This window comes from Marmota flaviventris, chromosome 19, assembly GCF_047511675.1.
Source record: "Marmota flaviventris isolate mMarFla1 chromosome 19, mMarFla1.hap1, whole genome shotgun sequence".
In the NCBI taxonomy this organism is placed as follows: domain Eukaryota; kingdom Metazoa; phylum Chordata; class Mammalia; order Rodentia; family Sciuridae; genus Marmota; species Marmota flaviventris.
The window spans coordinates 22,811,278-22,834,352 of record NC_092516.1 but is presented as its reverse complement, the minus strand read 5'-3'; the positions used below and the strand labels follow the sequence as shown (position 1 = coordinate 22,834,352).

The 23,075-nt window shown below is 52.7% G+C and overlaps 1 protein-coding gene across 1 annotated transcript; it reads left to right on the top strand.

Moving 5' to 3' along the window:
• The first annotated feature begins 11,338 nt into the window (after positions 1–11,338).
• On the top strand, positions 11,339–20,063 carry Asl (argininosuccinate lyase). The gene is made up of 17 exons (XM_027948539.2): positions 11,339–11,391; positions 11,590–11,643; positions 14,438–14,632; positions 14,962–15,045; positions 15,296–15,352; positions 15,463–15,560; positions 16,673–16,750; positions 16,835–16,912; positions 17,336–17,388; positions 17,660–17,722; positions 17,900–18,014; positions 18,162–18,246; positions 18,337–18,396; positions 18,636–18,719; positions 19,440–19,520; positions 19,666–19,772; positions 19,865–20,063. The coding sequence occupies exons 2-17, from the start codon at positions 11,632–11,634 to the stop codon at positions 20,007–20,009; spliced, it is 1,395 nt and encodes a 464-aa protein (XP_027804340.1). The 5' UTR covers positions 11,339–11,391; positions 11,590–11,631; the 3' UTR covers positions 20,010–20,063.
• Positions 20,064–23,075: the final 3,012 nt, after the last annotated feature.

The window sequence follows — 23,075 nt, the reverse complement described above, 5'->3', positions numbered from 1 at the left end:
TCCCAAGGAAAGGTCTGCACAGCCATATCTTTCAAACGTCCTCAACAGAGGACTGAATAAGCAAAATGAGACACACGTAAAATAGGAGGACAGGAAAAGGAAGGAAATCCTCCCACGCTGGAACGCAGGAAGCCCTGAGGCCATTGAGTGACATAGCCAGCCACCGAGGACACACTGACCCCCTCTCATGAGGCAGTGTGCTGGCCCCACTCACAGACACAGGAGAACAGCAGCTACCAGGAGCTGGTGAGGGACGGAGGAAAGTGACTGTTCAATGCGTACAGGACACTTCTGCAAACTGGCAGAGTTGTGGAATCTGTTCCATAATATATGAGTATCAATATCGGGGCTGGGGACACAGCTCAGTTGGTACAGTGTCTGCCTTGCATGCACAAGGCCCTGGGTTCAATCCCCAGCACCTCAAAAAAAAAAAAAAATCAACATTAATGAACAATATACTTAAAAATGGCTGAGATGATATATTTTATTGTTATATGTGTTTTTCATAATAAAAATGTTAATATGCAATAGCATTCCCATATAATAAAAAATAGTTAAGTATTATAGAAATTATGAAATCATCATTTTGTATTAAAAAAAAAGTTAAATAGAGACAGGGAAGAAATAAATATGACCCATACCAAACTGAAGCTAAAAGCTACAAGACCTGTGGTACTAGGTCAGATTGACAGAAGATTAGACACTGGAGAAGAAAAGATTGGTGTGTTAAAGTCATAGGAAAAGAAAATAATAAAGTCATAGAAAGAGGAATTACCTAGAATGGAACAAAGAAGAAACACGCATTGGGATACGCTAAGTAGCATCGCAATACACAGGTAAGAGGAGTCCCAAAAAATGGAAAGAGAAGAAAGGAGAAAGTGGAGATGAAAATACTTGAATATTAAAAATTATAAATCTGGAGCTCCAAGAAATTTGACAACCTCCAAGCACAGGAAAAACGTGATTTTAACTATAAGGTCTTACTTAGCATCTGGACGGCCATCTTAAGTGGCAGCTGCCATTTTAAGGAAATATCTTTGCTTTCCTGCCCAAGGGCCTTTCTGAGAAAGGCTCACCACTCGCTCCTACCAACCCCACCCCTAACCTTCCTCATCAGGGCCCACCCGGCTCTGATTCCTGAGCCTGCCCCATAAAAGTCCCAGAACCCAAGCCTCTCCTATAGGGAGATGGCCTTTATTGGTCAGCTCTGACAAATGAATTGGTCTCTGTCTTTCATTTCTTGCTTACCCATCTCTCGTCCCTTACTTTCCCTTCAGTAGCAGTGTCCACTTTATGCTGAGGACAGCCCTTGCTGCTCTGCCATTGAGACTTATCTCCCAACTTAACAAGTGACTTACAACTCCAGACAGAGAACACGTGGAATGTGGCGTTTGAACCACCTCTTTAAAAGCCCCCTGTTCCTACTGATGGGCAGAATCCCAGCCTGGGCTTCTCCTCTTCTAGCTGAAGGGAAAGTGAGGAATGAGAGACAGGTAAGTGAGAAATGAGAGACGGAGACCAGGCAGAGATGCACACAGAGTTCATTTCTTAGAGCTGACCAATAAAGGCCATCTCTCTATAGGAGAGAGGGGCAAAACAGGCTTGAGTTCTAGGACTTTTATAGGGCAGGCTCAGGAATCAGAGCCACCCTAACCAGCCACTGAGACTCTAATGCCCCTGGTTAAGGGTGGGTTTGGTATGAGGGGTGTTGAGCCTTTCTCAGAAAGGCCCTTGGGCGGGAAAGCAAAACTTTTTCCTTAAAGTGGTGGCCATCACTTAAGGTGGCCATCCAGATACTAAGAAAGGACCTTATATCACCCCTTTTTTGTTTTATATTGGGCCCCTTAGGGAACAGGAATATAGGTCAATCTTCTATAACTGCTTCCTGCTGAGACGGGGCAGCGTTTGAATCACTGGAGCTATGATGAAGGTTGAGTTTTGGTGGAATGCTGTCCCCATGGCCCAATTTTGGTGAGGGATTGGTTTTCCTTTAGCTGAGGCGAGCTGTTGTTTTTGACATTCAAGGTCCTGTTGGAGTTGTTTTGTCTTGTCCTTTACTATACCAGATTGATTGACATAGAAATAGCATTCCTCCTGTAGGGACAGACAAAGTCCACCTTTTTGGGGCTGTAAGAAGATCAAGGCCCCTTGGATTCTGCAGAACCACAGCAGCTAAACAATTAGTCTGGGGTTGTGTGGTCAGTAAGGTTTGAGCAAGTTGCTGTAAGTCTCCTAGAAACTGGAATGGTAACTCCTGGTAACGGTCCCCCTGGGAGGTGAGTGCAGAATGAGGGAGGAGGGCCATAATGAAAAAGGAAGGATGGTCCTCACAGTCTGCAATGCCTTGTGGTCCCCAGAGACTGAAGGAAGAGTGGAGAAAGGCAGCTTGAGGGGGCCTGTGGATGTCACTGTATAAAGGGCAGAGAAAACTGCTTTAAATGGGAGTTATGAACCCAACATGGGATGCCCTCAAGGCAGGTCTCCGAGGGAGGGGTAAGAATGACCCGATAGGGTCCAGTCCATTTTGCAGAGAATTGAGAGGAGGAGGGGGGCCCGTGGGGGGGGGTGTTAAAAAGTACCAGGTCGCCATGAAACAGACTGGGAGAAGGGGAAGAGGCAGAACTAGGCTTTGCCAGAACAGCATCACTGTATTGCCAAAGAAGGTTCGTAATGTATGCAAGAAGGGGCAGAAAAGATGAGAAGCAAGGGGCAGTGGAGAATCAGAAGGTGGTGAGCTGGGCAGGGAGATAGTCGGTCCATATAGGAGCTCAAAAGGGGAGATGTTGGGTGGCTTCTTTGGGAGGGCTCATAACCTAAGAAGAGCCAAGAGAAGGAGTTTAGTCCACCCTAAATGTAATTCAAGGGACAGTAGATGTTGAGGGAGGCTCCCTTTGCCAAAGTGAGGGCTCTGTTGAGGACAACCAGTTCAGCCTGCTGGTTGGATATGTTACTGGGGAGGGGAGCCACTTCCACCATCGAGGTTAGAGAGACATACCCTGCCTGACTTCCTCCTGAAGGAAGGAGGAGCCATCTGTGAACTATATGTATGTGGCCTGGAGCAGGGGCCTTCCTGTGTGAGGGAGGGATGTGGAAGGAGCTCCTCCAGAGTTTCAGTGCATGAACGGGTAAGAGGAGAAGAGGTGGCAGAGTCCTGAGGAGCCGGGAGGAGAGTAGCAGGATTTAAAGGTGAGCACGTGTGGGAAGTAAGACTGGGATCTTCCACCAGGGAAACCTGTAGAGACAACAGGCGACAGGGGGTAAGGAATGTAAGCCCTTGTAGGTGAGGAGATCCTTTAGGTGATGGGGAGCAGTAGGGTAAGTGGGGCCCCAAAGGTGAGTTTCTTTGACTCCTTAATGAGTAGAGAGGCTGCGGCCAGCCCAGCATTGGTAGGCAAGGGGCCCATCCCTGAACAGTAGGGTTAAGAGCCTTCAATAGATAAGCCTCAGGGGCAAAGGTTGGCCCTGGCAGGTATCCAAGGACTCCTATAGCAAATCCCTGCTTTTCAGCCACACAAAGGTGAAATGGGCGTGGGAGATCAGGGAGATAGAGAGGAAGCTTTGAAGTTATTCTTCTGGTTTGTAGCCAAGGGAAAAGTTAAATTGACTTACTCCAATGAGGTGGGAGTATGGATGAAGAAGAAGAAGAAGAGCTCTGGGTGAATGGAGGAAGGTGTGTGGTCATTGTCCTGGGCCCTCGGGCCTCGGTCTCAGGTCCCAATGCAGCTCAAATCCCCGAGGGGAGAGCAAAGCTGATGGGAGAAGGAGACCCAGTCACTGGCACCAATGAAAGACAAGTGGCGCAGGACTAGTCACATACACGCCTGGGATAAGAAGCGGTTTGTTGTCAGGAGCCCCACAAGGCTGCTCTGCAGAAGGAGAGGGACTGCAGAGGCAAGGAGGGAGAGCAGGCATTGTGACTGGGCAGAAAAGGGAGGGGGCTTGAAACGATTGAATGGGCTCCTGGTGCGAGGCGATAGAGGACTTGAAGCATCCCAGACAGTAGCGTCCACCTCAGAAGTGGGTAATGGGAGGCACTGGCAGACACAATAGGGCATGGTCCTAGGTAAGGGTGAGGATCGGGGTGCAGCAAGAGAGTCTGGATGGAAGTGTATATGAGGGGGAAGGAAAGCGTGGCCCCCTTGGGCAGTTAGGAGCCCTCCCTCGAGGTGTCTTAATTTGGCCTTAACATCGGGGAAACTCTGGGAGAAAAAGTAGGTCATTAGCAGTTGTCTCCCGTCTGGAGTCTCAGGACCAGGTTAGTATATTGTAAAAAGCCCTGTCAGGGGGGTCTAAAAATGCTGAAGGGTTTCATTCTTATCTTGGAGGACTTCCTGGAGCTTTTGATAATTGATAGCCTTGTGGGCTGCGTTTCCAAGTCCTGCCATGAGGCAAGTAATGAACTGGTTTCTACTGATTACTCCTTTAGGCAAATTATAATCCCTACTGGTGTTCCAATCAGGGACCACTTCAGTGCCAATCGGATGGGCAGGGGAGGTCGGATGTACCTCAGCATAATTTCTAGCTTGCTCCCAAACTTGCCTGTGCTTCTCAGGCAGGAAGGTGTTAGACAAGATCATGTGGACATTGTGGAAGGCCTAAACATATGATTGGGTCAGATATTGAAACTCCTTCATTATGTGGTGGGACTTGAAGTTTAGGACCCAAACTGCTTTTCTATCTGTGAAAGTTCTGACAAAGAGAAAGGCACATGAACCTGGATTGTACTGTCTACCCCAGCCACCTCGTGTAGAGGACACCGAGATGCGGGTTGGACAGCAGCAACCCGTGAGCGTGTAGCAGGAGGAGAGAAGGGTGGAGAGGCTGAGGGGACAGTTGTTGCATTGACTTCATCAGAAAGAGAATTGTGGTATGGCGGGGGCTCATCTGCACCAATGAAAGACAAGTGGCGCAGGACTAGTCACACACACACCTGGGTCAAAAGAGGAGGAGTCCTGGGTAGGATCTTCTGTCCTTTGGAAGCTGCCTTAGGGGAGGTAAGAGCTGAGAGGACTTGTGCAGGAGAGCAAGAGTTGCAGAGAGAGGGCTTAGAACGCAGAGAGGGAGAAGCCCTTAACTTATGCTATCTCTTTCCATTTTCCTGAATGCTCACAATAGTTGAAAAGATCCCTGATAATATTGGGACCTAGAGTGCCGTTAAGCAGCCATTTAGAGTCATTATCCAAAGGATATTGAGGCCAGATTTGATTGCACAAAAAGATAAGCTTTTGGGGCTTTAGGTCCGGGGTGAGAGAGAGAGACCCTGGGTTAGCCAGGAGGCAGCCTAGGGGACTATCGCAGGGAGTGGACGAGGAGCCACCCATGGTGAGACATAGGAGATGAGTCTAGAGGTGAGGCGTCCCCCAGTCTCTAGTATATCCCAGTCTAGAGGACAGTTACGCTCAGGGGGTCGTCACCACCACTGGGTAAGTGTCGGGGCAGGAGCCCATAGAGGCACTTGGGTGCCTGGCCAGGACCAGGTAGTAGGAACACAAGCTATAGAGACTAACCCAAGGCCGAGAGGGCTCACCAGGAACAACTCCCGATCATTCTCCTTGTTTTTTCTCAAAACCCAGGGTCCAAATAACAGACTACCTATAGACCTGGTCGACAGTAGGGATCAGCCGTAGCCGTGAAAGCTGTGGCTGGGGTGCCCCTGACCACATGGTAACCCTGGGAGTGCCAGACAATCAATGGCCACTTCCCAGGACCCTTAGGTTGTTTAGATCAACTGGAGAGAGGGATCTTACCTGAACTGTCCAGTGGTGGGTGCAGAGAGGGTGTTTGGCAGAATGGAGGGCCTGGTCCCATGATGGAATTTGGATTGGGGCCTGGGGATGCTCAATGACCCTTGAAGAGGGGAGCGGGCACACAGGGGAACCCAATCCTGGGTTTCGGACCAAAATGAAGGAAAAGTGAGGAATGAGAAACAGGTAAGCGAGAAATGAAAGATGGAGAAGACCAGGCAGAGATGCACACAGAGTTTATTGTCAGGCTCTCTCTATAGGGGAGAGGGCAAAACAGGCTTGGGTTCCTGGGCTTTTATGAGGGAGGCTCAGGAATCAGAGCCGGGTAGGTCCTTATGTGGGTTAGAGGTGGGGTTGGTATGAGGGGTGGTGAGCCTTTCTCAGAAAGGCCCTTGGGCGGGAAAGCGAAACTTTTTCCTTAAAATGGCGGCTGTCACTTAAGATGGCCGTCCAGATGCTAAGCAAGGACCTTATACTAGCACAGCAATAAACTTTCTTTTTCCTTTTTCTTAAAACTGTGTCCTCATTATTGGGTTGGCATCGGGGACAAGGCCCGAGTTCCCTGCAACATAATGAGAACTACCCTGTGGCACATCATAATCTAATTGCCCCAAACCAGCGATAAAGAGAAAAATCATAAGAGCAGCCCAAGGAGAAAATGATAATAAATACGATGGCACGAGAAAAAGGAGAGTCTATTTGTTGTCAGAAGCAACACAAATGAGAAGACAATCGAGCTGCATCTTTCAAGAACTGAAAGACAAAAAGGTCAATTTGCAACACTCCATGTGAACAACATATTTCTCCAAAACCAGAAGAAATAAAGACAAATTTAGACCTGCAAACACAGACCTATTCATCACCAGCATTTGTGATGCCCTGGGTTTGATGCCCAGAACTGAATCAAAACAGAACACGGGTGAGCTATCACTTCACAGCCATTAGAGTGGGCACTATTCAGGGGGAAAAAAGGGAAGAAAATGGCAGGTGTGAGCAGGACAGGGAGAAGCCATGCCTTGTGCATGTTGAGAAAACGTATAATGGCAGCCACACCCCAAAAACCCCAACATGGCGCCTGAGGAGCTTCTCTTCCTGCCTCTCCCTTTCCCGCCGGTGCCAATATTCAAATCCCGCTGGCTGGAAACCTTAGCCCCAATAAGAACTAACTTCTTGGGCTCCGGAACTGACATCTGGAAGAACTTACCAATAAATGGGTGACCCGTCATTTACCTAAGCCATGCCACCTCTCCTTAGATCTATATAAGCCCACAGCCTTTTGTAATAAAGCGGAACCTCTCCGGTGATTTGTGTCATGTGGCGCCTTCCATTCGTAGTGCGGTGCAGTGTCTTTCAGTGCACACTACAAGGAATGTTAAGGAGTCCTTCAGACAGAAGGGTGATGACAACCTGGAAATCCAGAGCAGGAAAGGAAATGGAGAAATAAAGAACACAGAGATGGAAAACACACCGGTCACACCTAAGACTGTGCTGACGATTCCCATCTGGTGTGCGTGTACAGGGATGTGATGAGGAAATCCCACTTCTATGTGTGAGTATAATGCACCAAAAAAAAAAAAAAATTAAAATCTCTATAAGCAAAACTTACCACTTATGCAAAATGACAATGAATTGGGAATAGAAGGAGCTTCCTCGGTCTGATAAGGGCATCTATGAAGGCTCCAGTGTGGTGGGTTGAACCGTGTCACCTCTACTACTTGTGGACAGGACCTGAGTTGGAAATAGGGCATTGCAGGTGTAATCAAGTTAAAGTGAGGTCACACCAGATTAGGGGAGACCCTAAACCCCATGACTGGTGCCTTCAGCAGAGAAAGGAGGAGGAGACTTGGATACAGAGATGCCAAGGAACAGGGAAGAAGCCCGTGGGAAGGTGAAGGTGCAGCTCAGAGAAAGGCAGCCACAGGACCAAGAAGGCCAGGAATGCTGGGTATCATTAGGTGCTAGGAGGAGACAGGAAGGACACCTCCCCAGAGCCTTCAGCAAGCACCCAGCCACGCGGAGACCTCGAGGTCTTCATGGCTAACAATACATTCCTGTTGTTTTAAACCAGATCAATTGAAATTTGTGTTTGTGGAAGTTCTTTAGAGCAGGGCTAGGAAACTAATGCAGACATGAAAGAAAACATTGCTCAGAGAAATTAAGGAAGAATTTTAAAAAAAGAAGATATACACTTCGTTTATGTGTCCGTAGACTCAATGTCCTTAAGTCAATTCTCTCCAAATTGACTGATAAACCAAGGCAAGCCCAGTTGAAATACCATCTTGTAGAAATTGACAAGCTGGTTCTAACATTCACTGCAAATGCAAAGGATTTAGAATAGTCAAAACAACTCTGAAAAAAGAAAGATGAAAAGCTAATACTGCCTGCTTTCAAGAATTATGACATACCACAGTATTCAAAACAGCAGTGTCCACTGTAATACCAGCTTCTTTGGAGGCTGAGGCATCAGCAATATGAATTCTGGGCTGGCCTGGACAATTTGGTGAAAACTATGTCTCAAAATAAAGCTAAAAAGGAAAAAAAATAATAAAAATTAATAAAAGTAAAAAAGGCTGGGAGTGTGACTCTGATAGAGTGCTGGTTCAATCCCCAGTACCACAAGCAACACAAAACCCCGCATGGGATTGGATAAAAATGCACCAATTCTGCAACAAAACAGAATAAAAAGTTTAGAAATAAATCCACACATGTGCAGTCACTGATTTGTGCTAAACATGCAAACACAGATGGAGAAAAGCCTTTTCCACAAGTGGTATTGGACAGAAAATGCAAACTAAGCTATAGTTACTGAAAACAGACGGGTGCTTTCTTGGGGGTGGGTGGGGAGAGGCAGGAGGAAGGATCTGAAAGGGGCACGGGCACTTGGATATGAAGAGTGTATTCACGGGCTGGGGATGTGGCTCAAGCGGTAAAGTGCAGTGCTCGCCTGGCACGCGTGCGGCCAGGGTTCGATCCTCAGCACCACATACAAACAAAGATGTTGTGTCCGCCGAAAACTAAAAAATAAATATTAAAAAAAAAAGTGCATTCACTCTCCTGATTATGGTGGGTTTCATAGGTGTGTGCAGGTCAGATCTTATGTTCTTTAAACATTTGTATTCTATTATGTATCAAATCTCAATAAAGCTGATACATACACATTATAGAGGGGTGTGTGTGTATATGTGTGTATCAGGTTCATTAGTGTCTTAAAATGAAATTGTGAATATTTTTTAACACTTGGAAATTTTCAAACATACCCACCCCAGTTGACTCCATTGACATGTTGCCGGCCTCAGCAACTAAGCAAGACCCTCAGCAACTTAGCAATACCCTGTCTCAAAATAAAAAATAAAAAGGACTGGAGATGTGACAGAATGGTAAAGCACCCATGGGTTCAACCTTTAGTAGCACACATACACCAAAAAAAAAAAAAAAAAAAAAAATTAAGAAGAAAGGAAAAACATCTTCTATACATAGACACCAATACTATTTCTTTCTTTCTTTTTATACTGAGGATTGGACTCAGGGGCACTCAACCACTAAGCCACATCCCTAGACCTATTTTGATTTTTTTTATTTAGAGACAGGGTCTCACTGAGTTGCTTAGCACCTCGCTGTTGCTGAGTCTGGCTTTGAACTTGTGATCCTCCTGCCTCAGCCTCCCAAGCCACTAGGATTACAGGCATGCACCATTGTGCCCTGCCCAATCCTCTTCTTCATTCCTTCCTATAGATACACATTTCCTTCCTGATATTATTTCCTTGGTCTCCTGGCAATGAATTTAGAATGAATTTAGTCACCAAGTCTCCCTGAAAAGGCCATGTCCCTGAGCAAACACCCAAGGATGGTTTTCCTGCCTCTAGAGGAAGGCAGGACTGTGCCTGTCACTGGCTAGTCGGTTACCAGCACAGGAAAGATGAGCAGGAAGAACAGGTCATCTCTAAACACTAGGAGATATCCCTCTCTGACCTCTGGTCCATACAGGCCAGAGAGGGCTCTGAAAGGTGACTGTCCCAGCCATGTGTGAGGTAACACTCAGTACAAACACAGTCTAGCAGCTGCCCCACCAGGCAAGGGGTCTGAGTGGACCTTGCAGCCAGTGTGGGAACATGCTAGAAGGAAGACGCTTTGGGTCGCTCTGGAGAGCAACAGCAAGTGCCTCATTATTGCAGACTTCTTTGATCACCATCAGACCCAGATCCCTACAGACTACAGGGCAGGGCTGCTGGCATCTGGGGACTGAGGTTAGTCTACTTTTCAGGAATTGCTGGGGTTGTCTTGATCACATAGCACAGTGGAAATGATGGATAGGATTGAATCAAATTCTCAATCCTTGTTAAGTGACAGGTGTCTAACCCTAACCCTAACCCTGTATTTCTTTTTATTTTTAACGAAAACTTTAATAAAGTCAAAAACATAATTTTAAAAGAGGGCTTTGCATGTAGTTGCAAAGCTCAGAGATCTTGACAAATAACTTACCTCTGCTTTAAGAGTGGGATTTTTGCACTCTATTGTGTATACCTTTGAGGTGAAATTTGTTTTAAAGGAGCACACCATTGCATTATTGGAGATCCATATGATTTAATATTAAAAATGTGGCTATTGAGCCGGTCAGAGTGGCGCATACCTGTAATACCTGTAATCAGGAGGCTGAGGCAAGAGGATCACAAGTTCAATCAATGCCAGCCTCAGCAACCTAATGAAACTTGTTTCAAAATAAAATATTTTTTAATATTTATTTTTTAGTTATAGGTGGACACAATATCTTTATTTATTTATTTTTTTTAATGTGGTGTTGAGGATTGAATCCAGTGCCTCACGCATGGTAGGTGAGCACTCTACCTCTGAGCCGCAACCCCAGTCTTCAAAATAAAATATTTTTCAAAAGGGCTGCGGATGTGGCTCAGTGGTAAAGCACCTCTGGGCTCAATCCTGGTACCCCCCCCCCCAAAGAACAGACCATTCTCCAACTTGTGACTTACATTTTCATAAAATTTGATTTCCACAATTTAGCTCAGGAGATCTGAACAAAATGAAATTCCAACCAAGCATGTTGTTTGAAACTCTTTGATGTGTTTCTAATGGATTTGCAAGAAAGTCCAACCCCCTCCTCATCTGGATCCTTAACCCTGCTTCCTTCATGAACTACTCTGCAGCCACCCTGGTCTTGCTCTGCCTCACGGTTTCTGGGCTCTCTACTCTCTTTGGGACGGGAGTCATTTCTCAGGTCTACCTCTGGCGCGCAGGAGGTGCTTGCTGAATGAATGTGAATGAGTGACTGAAAGCATGGCAAACATGCCACTTCACCTCACACGTGTGGCCTACATGGGTCCCAGCCTGTTGTCACACCTTACATGGGCCTCAGCCTGTTGTCACTGTTGACCCCCACCCGGATCGGCCGTGCCTGCGCGTCTGCCAGCGCAGCTCAGGACGCTGGTCAAGGCTCCCAGAGCAGGCCCTGCCCACCGCCACCGGGATGGCCACGCCCGTGAACGTGATTGGGCTGCTGGGGCGACGCCCACCTCGCTCGGCTGCCCCGGATTGGTGAGACCTCCCCTGGAGGCGGGGACAGGGCGGGGCTTTGCTGACGCCATCCGGGCCAGAAAAGCGCTGCTGGCGGAGGAGGGGGACTGCGCGGCCAAGAGGGGTGAGCGTGTTGGGCACGCGGGGCGGGCGGCGCCGGCGGCAGGGCGGGACCGGAGATAGGGGACCGGGCGCGAGCGGGGGCGCCGGGCTGCCCGCGTCCGCCTCCCGGTTCTGCGCTCCGCCCAGCGCTGCCGGGCTCTGAGCAGCCCCGCCCCAAGGACCTTGTGGCCGAAGTCGCCAGTCCGGTCTTGTCTTCCAGACCGGAGGACCCACGCGCCTGGAGCACGCGGAACCGCCCAGCATGGCATCAGAGGTGAGTGAGACCTTGGGGGTTCCGGTCTCCGGGCCTGCCAGCCCCAGCCGCCACCTGCACGCAGGAACCTCTCCTGTCACACCTGAGGTGGGCCACCTTCCAGGAGGCCAGCACCACTGGGCACATTGGCCAAAGCCCGGCAGAGACCTTTGCCAGTGCTCACTAGTGTTCCCATCACTGTCTTCCCACTCCCTACCTTGTGCCTAGATGACCCCAGTGGAAAGCCCTCCAACGACTGGAGGTTGGCTGGCCCTGCCCTGACCTGACAGTGTTGTTACCATCCAGAAAGGTGCCATCCACACATGCAGCTCCCTCACCTCTTCATTCCTTCTTCCCAATGTCCTCTTGCCAGTCCCCACCCTACACAGTACCCCTCTCCTGCCACAGAAGCTGTCCCTGTATATAGAAAAGGTAGCAGCCAGAAAGTGTCCTTGCTGTCCACTTCTGGCCTGTGGGAAGAGCCAGTAGGTAGGAGCCTCGCTGTGGCCCTCCCTGGTCTCAAGGGGTGCCTGACCTCCGCCTATCTCACAGTGTCTCCTCCTGACCTCTAAATGGCAGGAGTCCAAAGCACAGGCTCCTGCCTTGGGCTGCAGTGGATTTATCTAGCAAATTAGGATAATAACAGGTGCCTGCCTTCATCTCTAAGGTACTGGATCATGAGGTCATTGCTTTGAACCCTTCAAGCAAACGAGGCTATTAGCTTGAAGCTGATGAAGGGAACTCGAGGCCTGAGAAGCAGCTGTCTGGGTTCCAGTCCCTCTGGCCCTCATTAGCGGGCGAGTCACTTCCTCTCTCTCAGTTCATCAGAATAAACAGGTTAAGAATGTCTGCCCTGCTAGTGTCTGGATTGTGGTGGAGGGCCTGGACTTTGGAGCCAAACTCTGTACCAGAGTCACTTGAGCTCTCTAAACATCCTTCTGCGCTTGTAAAGCAGGGGTAACAGTGCCCACCTCAAAGCAGGGTGTAATAGCTCTTGGAATCCTTCCTACAGGGCCACTAAAATAGGTACTCAATTAATGGTGGCTAATAGGACAACATGATGTTCCCTGTGCACTGCAAGTTGGCTGTTGCTCATTCAACCCTGCCCTTCTGCCCCCAGAGTTCATTCTGGACCAGCTGTCTCCTGGCTGGGGGCAGTGCCCTCTCCTACCATGATGGGCCTACCCTCTCTTCAGTGACCAGTTGGAGGCACCTCACTCTGACCTCCTCCTGCTATCCTTTTGAACGCCTGCCAGTGGGATGGGAGCTTAGTCCCAAAGTACAGTGGTCTGCCTTCTGACCAGCCTCTGGGTGGCCTCAGCTTGCCCCAGGCCGTCCTGTGGGATGGTGCTAATTGGTTTGGCTGCAGCTCTGCTTGTTACAGTTGTAGTTATTACTAACAACTCAGGCAATGAGGCCCTGAAGCCTGCCAAGGGAGGCGGTGCCAGTCTGCTGAGCCTCCTCCCCAGCAGGCTCCTGGCTGGCTTGGATTCTGACTAGCTGGCTCTGGCCCTGTGTCCCCTGTGGTCAGGCCCAGGGCCCCACAGGGTGCTTTGCTGAAGATCATCTTAGTGGGGCAGCTGAAGGGTCAGCCCTGCTCACAAGGCTGGTGGGGGTGGAGGCTGCCTCTATAGGGCAGAGCCCCGCTGGGCACTGTCAGATCAGTTCACAGCCTGGGGCAGAGCATTGCCAGCCCCTGTGGTGCACATTGCAGCCCCAGGATCCCTGGCTGCTCCCCAGTAATGAGAGCACTGACTGAGCCCTCTCTAGCACCGGGTGTTATACTGTGCCAGTGTGTGGCACATATATCTGATTGGGTGTTCACAGCAAGACTATCAGGTGCTGTTATTACTCCTGCTTTCAGAGAAGCAGCCCTGAGGGTCAGAGGGGGTGTGTAGTGTTCCCAAGGTCAGTGGTTCACAGAAGCAGGGCACTGCAGGGGGCGGAGGAGGACATTTGTTCACTGGCCCCTTGTAGACACGCCTCCCCTCCATGATGCAGGTGAAGTAGCCAGCATGTTTCCTCCTGGTCCTGGGCACTTGGCGCTCAGGCTGCTCCCTGGTGTTCCGCAGCCCCTCCCCTCTGCCCCTCTGCCCCTCTGCCCCTTGCCCTGGCCTATGCCCTCATTCAAAACACAGATTTTGTCCTGTCTCTGTCCTCAGCTCCTCGGGTCCTTGCCTCCTAGAAAGACAGCAATGGTGAGGGGTCAGTGGTCTCCAAATCCCCAGGCAATGAGGAAGAGAGGTGCAGGAAGCCAAGGTCCAGGACACCACAGCCCAGGAGAGGGACCCTGGTGGAGCATGGGGCTAAGGCGTGGGCTGCAGTCCTGGCCATAGGTGGGAGCCAGCGGCATGGCTCTGTGCCTCTGGCTCCCCTCTGTAGAGGACAGTAGTGGTGCCTACCTCAGAGGGTTGCCGTAAGCACATGCCAAGCAATTAGCATGGTGCCTGGCACACAGAGAGAAAGCAGTATATGCTCACCAATATTTATATACATGTCATTATCTTTGGTGAAACTCAGGTTCCAGCAGGTGACTTCTCACCTTAGTCCATGGTAAGGAAGGACCAGGATTTCTGTTGGTCCTGGGGATGCCACCATGAGTAGGACACATTCCTGTCTTCCATATCCAGCCACGTTCCCATGCTCCTTCCCGAGAGCTCTGGGCAAGGCCCTCATCCTTTGAATCTCAGTTTCCCTGTCTGTCCAGGGAGAACAATCCTGATCACTGACCCCATCAACAAGTTCCCTGGGGGCCCTTTTTTGAGAGGCATTATTCAGGTGGGTGGGTGACTGATTTTTCCTGCTGTCCTGGTAGAGCGGGAAGCTATGGGGTGGCCGGTTCGTGGGTGCAGTGGACCCCATCATGGAGAAGTTCAACTCGTCCATCGCCTATGACCGGCATCTGTGGGAGGTGGATGTACAGGGCAGCAAGGCCTACAGCCGAGGCCTGGAGAAGGCAGGGCTGCTCACCAAGGCCGAGATGGACCAGATACTGCATGGCCTGGACAAGGTACTCCCATGTCCCAAGCTGCACCAGACCCCTTCCCTGCGACCCTGGGCTCCCACCAATTCCCGAGCACAACTTACAGTGTGCTGAGCCTGTGGCTTCCCTGTGGAGTGATTGTCTGATTAGAGAACTGCTATGTGGCCATGTGCTATGTCTGCTCCTCATCTTTCAGTGGTCCCCATGTGCCCCATGGCCTATGGCAGAGATGTATAAGTGTGAGGAGCACCCTTAGGGCTAGGACTCCTGTGCTAGGACTTAACTTCTGTGCAAAGACAGCCATCAGGGAGGGCAGAAGCCAGGACAGGGGCCTGGGTTGCTGTCACCCACTGCAGGTGGCTGAAGAGTGGGCCCAGGGCACCTTCAAGCTAAACCCGAATGACGAAGACATCCACACAGCCAATGAGCGCCGCCTGAAGGTATGACTCTCCCTGCCTCATGGCCCCCCTCCACGTGGCCCAGCCACTCATGTCATTCTGTTCTTCCTCGTTGGCAGAGTGTGGTTGGGACCCCTGAAGGGGAGGCCTTGGTAGAGATGGCGAAACCACGGTCACTCCGGGGGCCCTGGGGTAGGGAGGGAGAGCCACAGGTCCTGCAAGGAGCCCTGCAGGCCTGGGTTGACCCTGGGGGCTGTGAGCAGGCCTGACCCTGTGCCTCTCTTCACCCCAGGAGCTCATTGGTGAGACTGCAGGGAAGCTGCACACGGGACGGAGCCGGAATGACCAGGTGCCACCAGCTCCTCCTCCCTGGGAGCCCAAGTGGCATTCAGCTGGCAGTGCCTTGGTCCCCTCAGGGGCCAGCAGTCTCCTCCCTGAGTGCCTCTTCTTCTTCCCCAGGTGGTCACAGACCTCAGGCTGTGGATGCGACAGACCTGCTCGAAGCTCTGTGCCCTCCTCTGGGAGCTCATCAGAACCATGGTGGATCGTGCAGAGGCGTGAGTTCCCCTTCTGCCCCCAGGGACACCCAGATGGCAGAGGGGACTGTCAGGGCAGCCAGCATCTCCCCTCCCTGAGGCAGATGGCCTGAGCACCAGACCCAGGTGGCCATGGTGACCAGTTAGTGAGGCTGGCTTTGGGTGTGGGGAAGTCCTGAAGCAAGGTGGAGTGGCCAGGAGGGACACCTGGCTGCCTTCCCCACCCCAGGCCACCCTTGCTCAGCAGGCAGGGAAGGTTGGCCCTCGGAGGGTTGGAAGGCAAGTGCCAGACCTCCAAGGCAGCACCTGGCTGAGCCTCGAGAAGTCAGAGTGGCTTGTCGGCCTGCTGGTGCCCATGTCCCACCCAGCAGGGCCGGCACAGGACAGAGCCCAAGGATGCCTCCCACCAGCCTCATCCCAAGCCTGGGTCTCTGACCTGAATCCTTTGGAACCAGCTTTGCCTCTTGCAGACCTGGCCAGGGGCTACTGGGAAGTTCCAGTGTGGTGGGACTGACCTTGGTCAGACAGGCTAACCCCCCTCTTCCCCAGCTCTCCATGATGCTGTTTCACAGACCTCAGCCACCTGGGCATAGAACTGTGCCCCCCGTCACCCCACCCCACCCCTGCTGCTGGGAAGAGCAGGGAGTGGGTGCTAATGATCACAGGAGATTTTATGGAGTGATGAAAATATCCTAAAACCAATTGCAGAGATGGTTATACACAGAACTGCATGACGGGCAGATCCCACGTGGAGTCTGTCTCAGTGTAGCTACTCATTTAAACAAAACAACCAATCAGAATCGTCCCCGAAGCCCCTGTGCCTCTGCCTCACTTCTTCAAAGTGCCCTGTTGTCTCTGGGGTCCTTCAAAGAGTCTCTCCTGTTTAAAAACAGGCCTCGAACCTCGAGGTGGTACCCCCCATGGCCTCCTCCCCTGCTCTGGCCCCTGCTCAGAGCAGCCAGGCTAAGGGCCTAATCCACCCTTGGTCCCGGAGTGACCTTGTCCCTGACCATGGCCCTGGCCTAGTCCTTGGACCACAGTCACACCTCTGCTTTGCCCAGAAGACCTATTTGTGCCTAGGCCTATAGTGTCCTCTGACCTGCCTCTTAGCACCTGCTCCTCCTCCCCCACAGTGAGCGGGACGTCCTCTTCCCAGGGTACACGCACCTGCAGAGGGCTCAGCCCATCCGCTGGAGCCACTGGATCCTGAGGTGAGCGGCTGTGGCACAGGAGCAAGTGAGGGTCGTGTGGGAGGGGAGCCCTGCTGCCCTGAACCCCCAGCCTGCCTCCCACAGCCACGCCGTGGCGCTGACCCGAGACTCCGAGAGGCTGCTGCAGGTGAAGAAGCGGGTCAATGTCCTGCCCCTAGGGAGGTGAGTGGGGCCCAGCGCCTTGTGGGCCTGGAGGGGTTGTGGGCACTGCTGGCCAGTCAGCATGGCCCTGGGGGATTGAAGAGGAGAAGCAGGAAGCACAGAGCCAGCCAGGAAGCCAGGCAACTGGCCAGGAGGAGAGGATGAGGGCTGTACACCAACCCCCAGCTCTTCCAACATGGGGCCGACTCAGCCAGAGAACATGTCCAAGCAGGGCCTGAGCTTTCCAGGAAAGCTCCTGAAGAGCCCAGCTGGCCACCGCAACCTGCCATTTCCCCTGCATGGGGACACGTGTTCTGGCACCCAGGGCTGGGCCAGGGAAGGGATGGGCCCTGGCAACTAAGGCTTGGTTCGGTGGGTACATGTAGATGTGCCAGGGCCTGCCTGCCAGGAGCCCTGGTCACTGTGAACCCCCTGTCCCCACAGTGGGGCCATTGCAGGCAATCCTCTGGGTTTGGACCGGGAGCTGCTCCGAGCAGGTGAGGAGCCCTGCCCATCTTCCCTGGGGAGAGTCACTCTCAGCACCTGCCAGGTGACCCCCCCACATGATTACCTGCAGGCTCGGAGGTGACCGAGGTGACCAGGTGCTGGGCACACTCAGGGTTCCTGCCTGGGCCTCTGAAGAGATCCCATCCCCTCCTCTTATCCTTGATCCTGAGGGGAGTCGGGGTCGTGGCTGGGCATCCTGGTCCAGGGTGAAGAGGACGCTTCCTGCCCTCCAGCCCAGCCCCATTTCCTCCCCACCTCCAGAACTGAACTTTGGAGCCATCACTCTCAATAGCATGGATGCCACCAGTGAGCGAGACTTTGTGGGTGAGTTCTGGGTGCCACCCACTCATCTGCAGGACCAGTCCTTGCATGGCGCCCCATGTTTGTGACCCAGCCTGGGTCCTCCCGGGTTCTCCACCCCTGGATCCACCTGGCTCAGCTCTAGGCCTGGTAGGGAACCAGGAGGGCCTGCTGACCGAGTGCCCGCTGTCTCCCTCCAAGCTGAGTTCCTGTTCTGGGCTTCGCTGTGCACGACCCACCTCAGCAGGATGGCCGAGGACCTCATCCTCTACGGCACCAAGGAGTTCGGCTTTGTGCAGCTCTCAGATGCCTACAGGTGAGTCTAGGCGGCACCCGGCCTGTCCCACTGCCATGGCTTCCTTCCTCTTACCTCCTTGTCAGCAACATCTGGACAGCATGCTGCTAGGCCTGCAGGGCCACCCAGGGCAGGGCAACCCCTCAGTCCCAGCATCTCTGTCCCCAGCACTGGAAGCAGCCTGATGCCCCAGAAGAAAAACCCAGACAGCCTGGAGCTGATCCGGAGCAAGGCGGGACGCGTTTTTGGGCGGGTGAGCAGGGCAGGGGGGCAAGGTCTCCGGGCCAACCCAGCGGGTCCAGAGGCACCCGGGTCCCGTCTCCTGAGACTCCCTCTCCTGCAGTGTGCTGGGCTCCTGATGACCCTCAAGGGACTTCCAAGCACCTACAACAAGGACTTACAGGTCTGACGTCGGGGAGGGGCGAGGGCCATCTGCCCCCACACCACACACCAGGCCTCAGGGCCGGGCACACCCAGGCAGGTCACTGGGTGACTGCTGCTCCTCGCCCTGCACACACAGCCCTGTGGCTGCCTTGGGGCTGTGTTCTTCCTTGGTGTGGGGGTGAGGGGTGCTCAGTGGTCCCAGTGGGAGGAGTGGGGACAGAGCTGCGGGGCCCTCACCTGCTGCTACGGACCCCCCAGGAGGACAAGGAAGCTGTGTTTGAAGTGTCAGACACCATGAGCGCCGTCCTCCAGGTGGCCACTGGCGTCATCTCTACACTGCAGGCAAGACTGGCCTCCCCTGCCCATCTGCTCTTCTCCCTCCATCTGGGGTGGGCATGCCTGGGCATGGCTGGAGCAGGCTAGGTGGGCTGCAAGACTCGAGGGCTGTGCCCTCTTCTCGGGAATCCCAAAGGGCCAAAAGCTGCTGCAGTGGAGGAGAAACAGGTCCAGGGCCCAGGGCCCTTCTGCTGGCCAGGCGGGTTCTTAAATCATTTATCAGGGAAGATTTCGGTTGCAACAGTTGCAGAACACATCAGAGCGGCTTTGTACCCATGCCCAGCCGCAGCGTAGACCCTGCTGTCTTGCTTCAGCGTCTGTACCTACCCCAGTTATCCTGAAGCAGTCCCACCCCCTCATCACTGCATTCCCAAGTCACGCTTGTGTCTTGAGCACTGGTCCTCAGAGCCTCATCCTGGGACTAGCCACATCCGTGTCAGCTGAGAACCTGACAGAAAGGTGGCCCCAGGCCCCACTCCAGACCACTGACCCCCGTCCTTTAATCAACCCTGCAAATCATGCTGTGGCGAAGGCTCTTGCAAACCCAAAGGCAACTCTGGGGGCTCACCTAAAAGTGTCAGGAATTATGAGAAGACGGGCAAGGAGAGAGTAGGGCAGATCAAATGGGCAGGAGAGTCTGCCCAAGTAGGGGACATAGAGGGTTTGGGAGTAGGCCCTGTGTCCAGGGACCCCAGGGCTCACGACTTGCTTGGTTGACGTCCCCAGATTCACCGTGAGAACATGGCTCAGGCTCTGAGTCCGGACATGCTGGCCACTGACCTGGCCTACTACCTGGTCCGCAAAGGGGTGAGTGTGAGGTAGCTAGGCAGAGGGCATGGGACAGGGCTTTGCCCTGAGCTGTGCACAAGGGAGGTCAGGAGGGGACAGGCACACCGGGTAGAGCACAGTGGAGGGAGCTCACACCAGTGCCACCCCTGCCCTGCCCCCCCAGATGCCATTTCGCCAGGCACACGAGGCCTCCGGAAAAGCCGTGTTCATGGCTGAGACAAAAGGGGTCGCCCTCAACCAGCTGTCCCTGCAGGAGCTGCAGACCATTAGGTACAGCCTTCCTCTGCTATCCCCAGGAGGGAGCCTGGTCACCCCACACAGGGCAACTTGGACTCCCTGACCCATTTCCTGCCCTCCTCCAGCCCCCTTTTCTCAGGCGACGTGAGCCACGTATGGGACTATAGACATAGCGTGGAGCAGTACACAGCCCTGGGTGGCACCGCACGTGCCAGCGTCGACTGGCAGATTGGCCAGGTGCGGGCGCTGTTGCAGGCACAGCAGGCCTAGACTCCCCACAACGTGCTTCCAAATAAAACGGGCCCCAGAGGGGTGCAGCATGTTCTCGGCCGACCCTGTCTCCCTCAACGGCGCACTTGCCAGGATCTGTTGAGCAGCTAGTAGGGGCCCCCAAGGAAGTGGAGAGGATGGTGACCTCTCACCTGGGTGTCCTCAGCAGTGCCAAGGTGGCCCCTGGTGGGCATGGCATGTGCCCTCCTTCCTAGTATCCTATGGACGCCCTGCTTTCCTTCTCTCCTGTTTAATGCACCCTTCCCTGGAAATTCAGGCACCATGACAGGTGTCCCTTGGACAGTGGTCTATGCCAGGGCTGCAGGAGTAACTGTGCCCTCGTGAGGGGCATGGTGTACTTGGCGATGTGTGGTGTCAGGCATGGGGCCAACTTCACACACAGGTGGAAATGGTGCCTCCTTCACCCTCAAGAAGATATGCCAGGAAATCTCCCCTGGACCTGAGGCGAGGGCCTCAGAGAGGTGGCATCTCTCCTGCAGACACGTGGGGACAGCCACACCAACCTGCCAGGGCCCTGGCACTTGGGAAGTGTTCCAAAGAGCCCATACTGGAGATGTCTTCTACACAGATAGCCCCAAACCCTGATAAGAAATGTCTGAAGTTTACATTTTATTAATGACAAAGAAAAGCAAGGAAAACCCAAGGGAGAATGAATAGTGGTTCTGGGAGAAATGAAGAGGTTTCTGTGCACTAAGGAACCAGAGCGCCAGCAGTGGGGACACGCCCTCAAGCCCAAGGCGGAGGGGAAGCTGCAGCCACAGACAGATTTTCCAAGGGAATGGTCTGGGAACTAGCTGGAGATGCAGATTTCAGTCAGACCTAAAACAGAGACTGGATCTGTTTCACCAAGTCCTCTGGGGGACTCCAGTGTATGCTCAGAGTCTGAGAATCACAGTCACTGGAATGGTCACCAGTCTTGCCCTGACCTGGAACCTGCTCTTAACAAACTCCTGGGTACCTCCTGCTGCATGAAAGTCACAGCACCCATCCAGAAGGTGCCTAGAGCCAGTCCAGGGAGGAAGGAGGCCCGTAGATACCCATCAACAGGTAGTGATGCTTTGCCCTCAGTGCAGGAGGCGCTCACTGCACACACGGGGCGCTCACCTGCACACACAGGGTGCTCACCTGCACCCATGGGGCACTCACTGCACACACGGGGTGCTCACCTGCACACACGAGGTGCTCACTGCACACACTGAGTGCTCACTTGCACACACTGAGTGCTCACTTGCACACACAGGGCGCTCACCTGCACACATGGGGCCCAGCCCTACAGATGAGAACCAGAACAGAGCGGGTGGGGAGACTGCGGGAGCCTGTCTGCCTCCTTGGGGGGCACCGTGCGGTCTAAGTGGGGGATCTTCTTAGATGACCCTGTTTAAAGTTCCTCCCTGACCAATTAGGATCTGTCTCCCAGGGCCTTGACACAGCAGCCTGGCCACCTGAGACCTGACCTCACCAGAGGGCAGGGGAATGGGTGGAGACAGGGTATCACACCCTCCTCCAAGGGCTGCTGTGCCTGACGCTCTTCTTCACACCTGCCTATCCTGGTTTGCTACCTGATCTTTTCCACTTCTCTACTTTTTTGTTTTCAACCTCAGCATCTGGGGGATGGGGACATAGCTCAGTTGGTAGGGTGCTTGCCTCGCAATCACAAGGCCCTGGGTTCAATCCCCAGCACCACACACATACCAAAAGAACATAGTCAACCTTGGCATCTAAATACACCCAAACTCAGTGTGACCCTGTATCAGTTTCCTGTTGCTGCTGTAACAAATACCACAAACCTGTGGGCACAAAACAACATGAGTGGAGTCTGAAATAGGTCTCACTGAGATGAAATCAAGTGTCAGCAGGGCCAGGCCTCCTTCCCAGGTTTTAGAAGAGAATCCACCACTTGCCATTGCCAGTCTTTAGAGGCCATGCGTGCCTTGGCTTGTGGCCTCTTCCTCCATCTCCCAGTCCAGCAGATGTCTCTGCTTTAATTGGCACAGCTCCTTCTGACCCTTCTGCCTCCCTCTTACAAGGACCCTTGTGATCACACTGGATCCAATTAGGTAGTGAACACAATCTCAAGACCCTAGTCATATTTACAAAGTTTCTTTTATCATTTAAGGTATCAGATTAACAGGTTCTAGGGATTGTGGTGTGGATTTCTTGGGGGTCCCTGACTGCCAGGGGCACCCGATCTTGCAAGACCAACTATCATTAAAGCCTTGCTTTTTGCTGTACCTGTCTGTTTCCCAGTCCCTTCTTTAGGCTTTAACAGGTGTGTTTCTCACACAAGGTCCCCAGTCTTAGCTAATGGCAGCATCAATTGAAGTCCAAAATCTCATCTGCATGGAATCATCTAAATGACCTAGCCGGGTGTGGTGGCACTCACCTGTAATCCCCATGGCTTGGGAGGCTGAGGCAGGAGGATCTCGAGTTCAAAGCCAGCCTCAGCAACAGTAAGATACTAAGCAACTCAGTAAGACCTTATTTCTAAATAAAATACAAAATAGGGCTGGGATGTGGCTCAGTGGTCGAGGGCCCGAGTTCAATTCCTGGTACCCCGCCAACACACAAGAATGACCTAAATTAGGTACAAGTACAGCACCACCCAGGGATGACTGAGTGTAGGCCTTCCTGGGGCCACACTTCGTCTGTCTAATCCTGGGAAACTCACGACTGTGATGAGGCTTAAGTGAGTTCACACACATAAACTCCAGAACCCATTTGTTCCTAATGCAGTGCCTGGACCAGCACAAGGTAACAGTCACAGACATTCCAGTTTAAAAAGGAAGACGATGAAGGAAAGAAGGAGTCACTGGTCCCAGGCAATTTTGAATTGCAGCTTGGAGAACTCCAAGATCTTGAAGGTCTCAAGGCCTGGGAACGGGCTGATCCTGGGCTCTGCCCCTGGCCTGTACCACCGTCCTCTGAGTTATCCTTACCAGCCGAGTCCTGCCGGTGAGGTTTGGAGAGAAGCTTGGAAACCTTCTTTAATTTCCTCTTGATGCTGGACGTGGGAAAGCCTGACTCAGGACACAGAAGAGGAACCAG

Coding starts and splice junctions, on each gene's coding strand:
- Asl (XM_027948539.2), top strand. Junction 14,633..14,961: donor TACTGCATGGCCTGGACAAG/GTACTCCCATGT, acceptor CACCCACTGCAG/GTGGCTGAAGAGTGGGCCCA. Junction 15,353..15,462: donor GACGGAGCCGGAATGACCAG/GTGCCACCAGCT, acceptor CTTCTTCCCCAG/GTGGTCACAGACCTCAGGCT.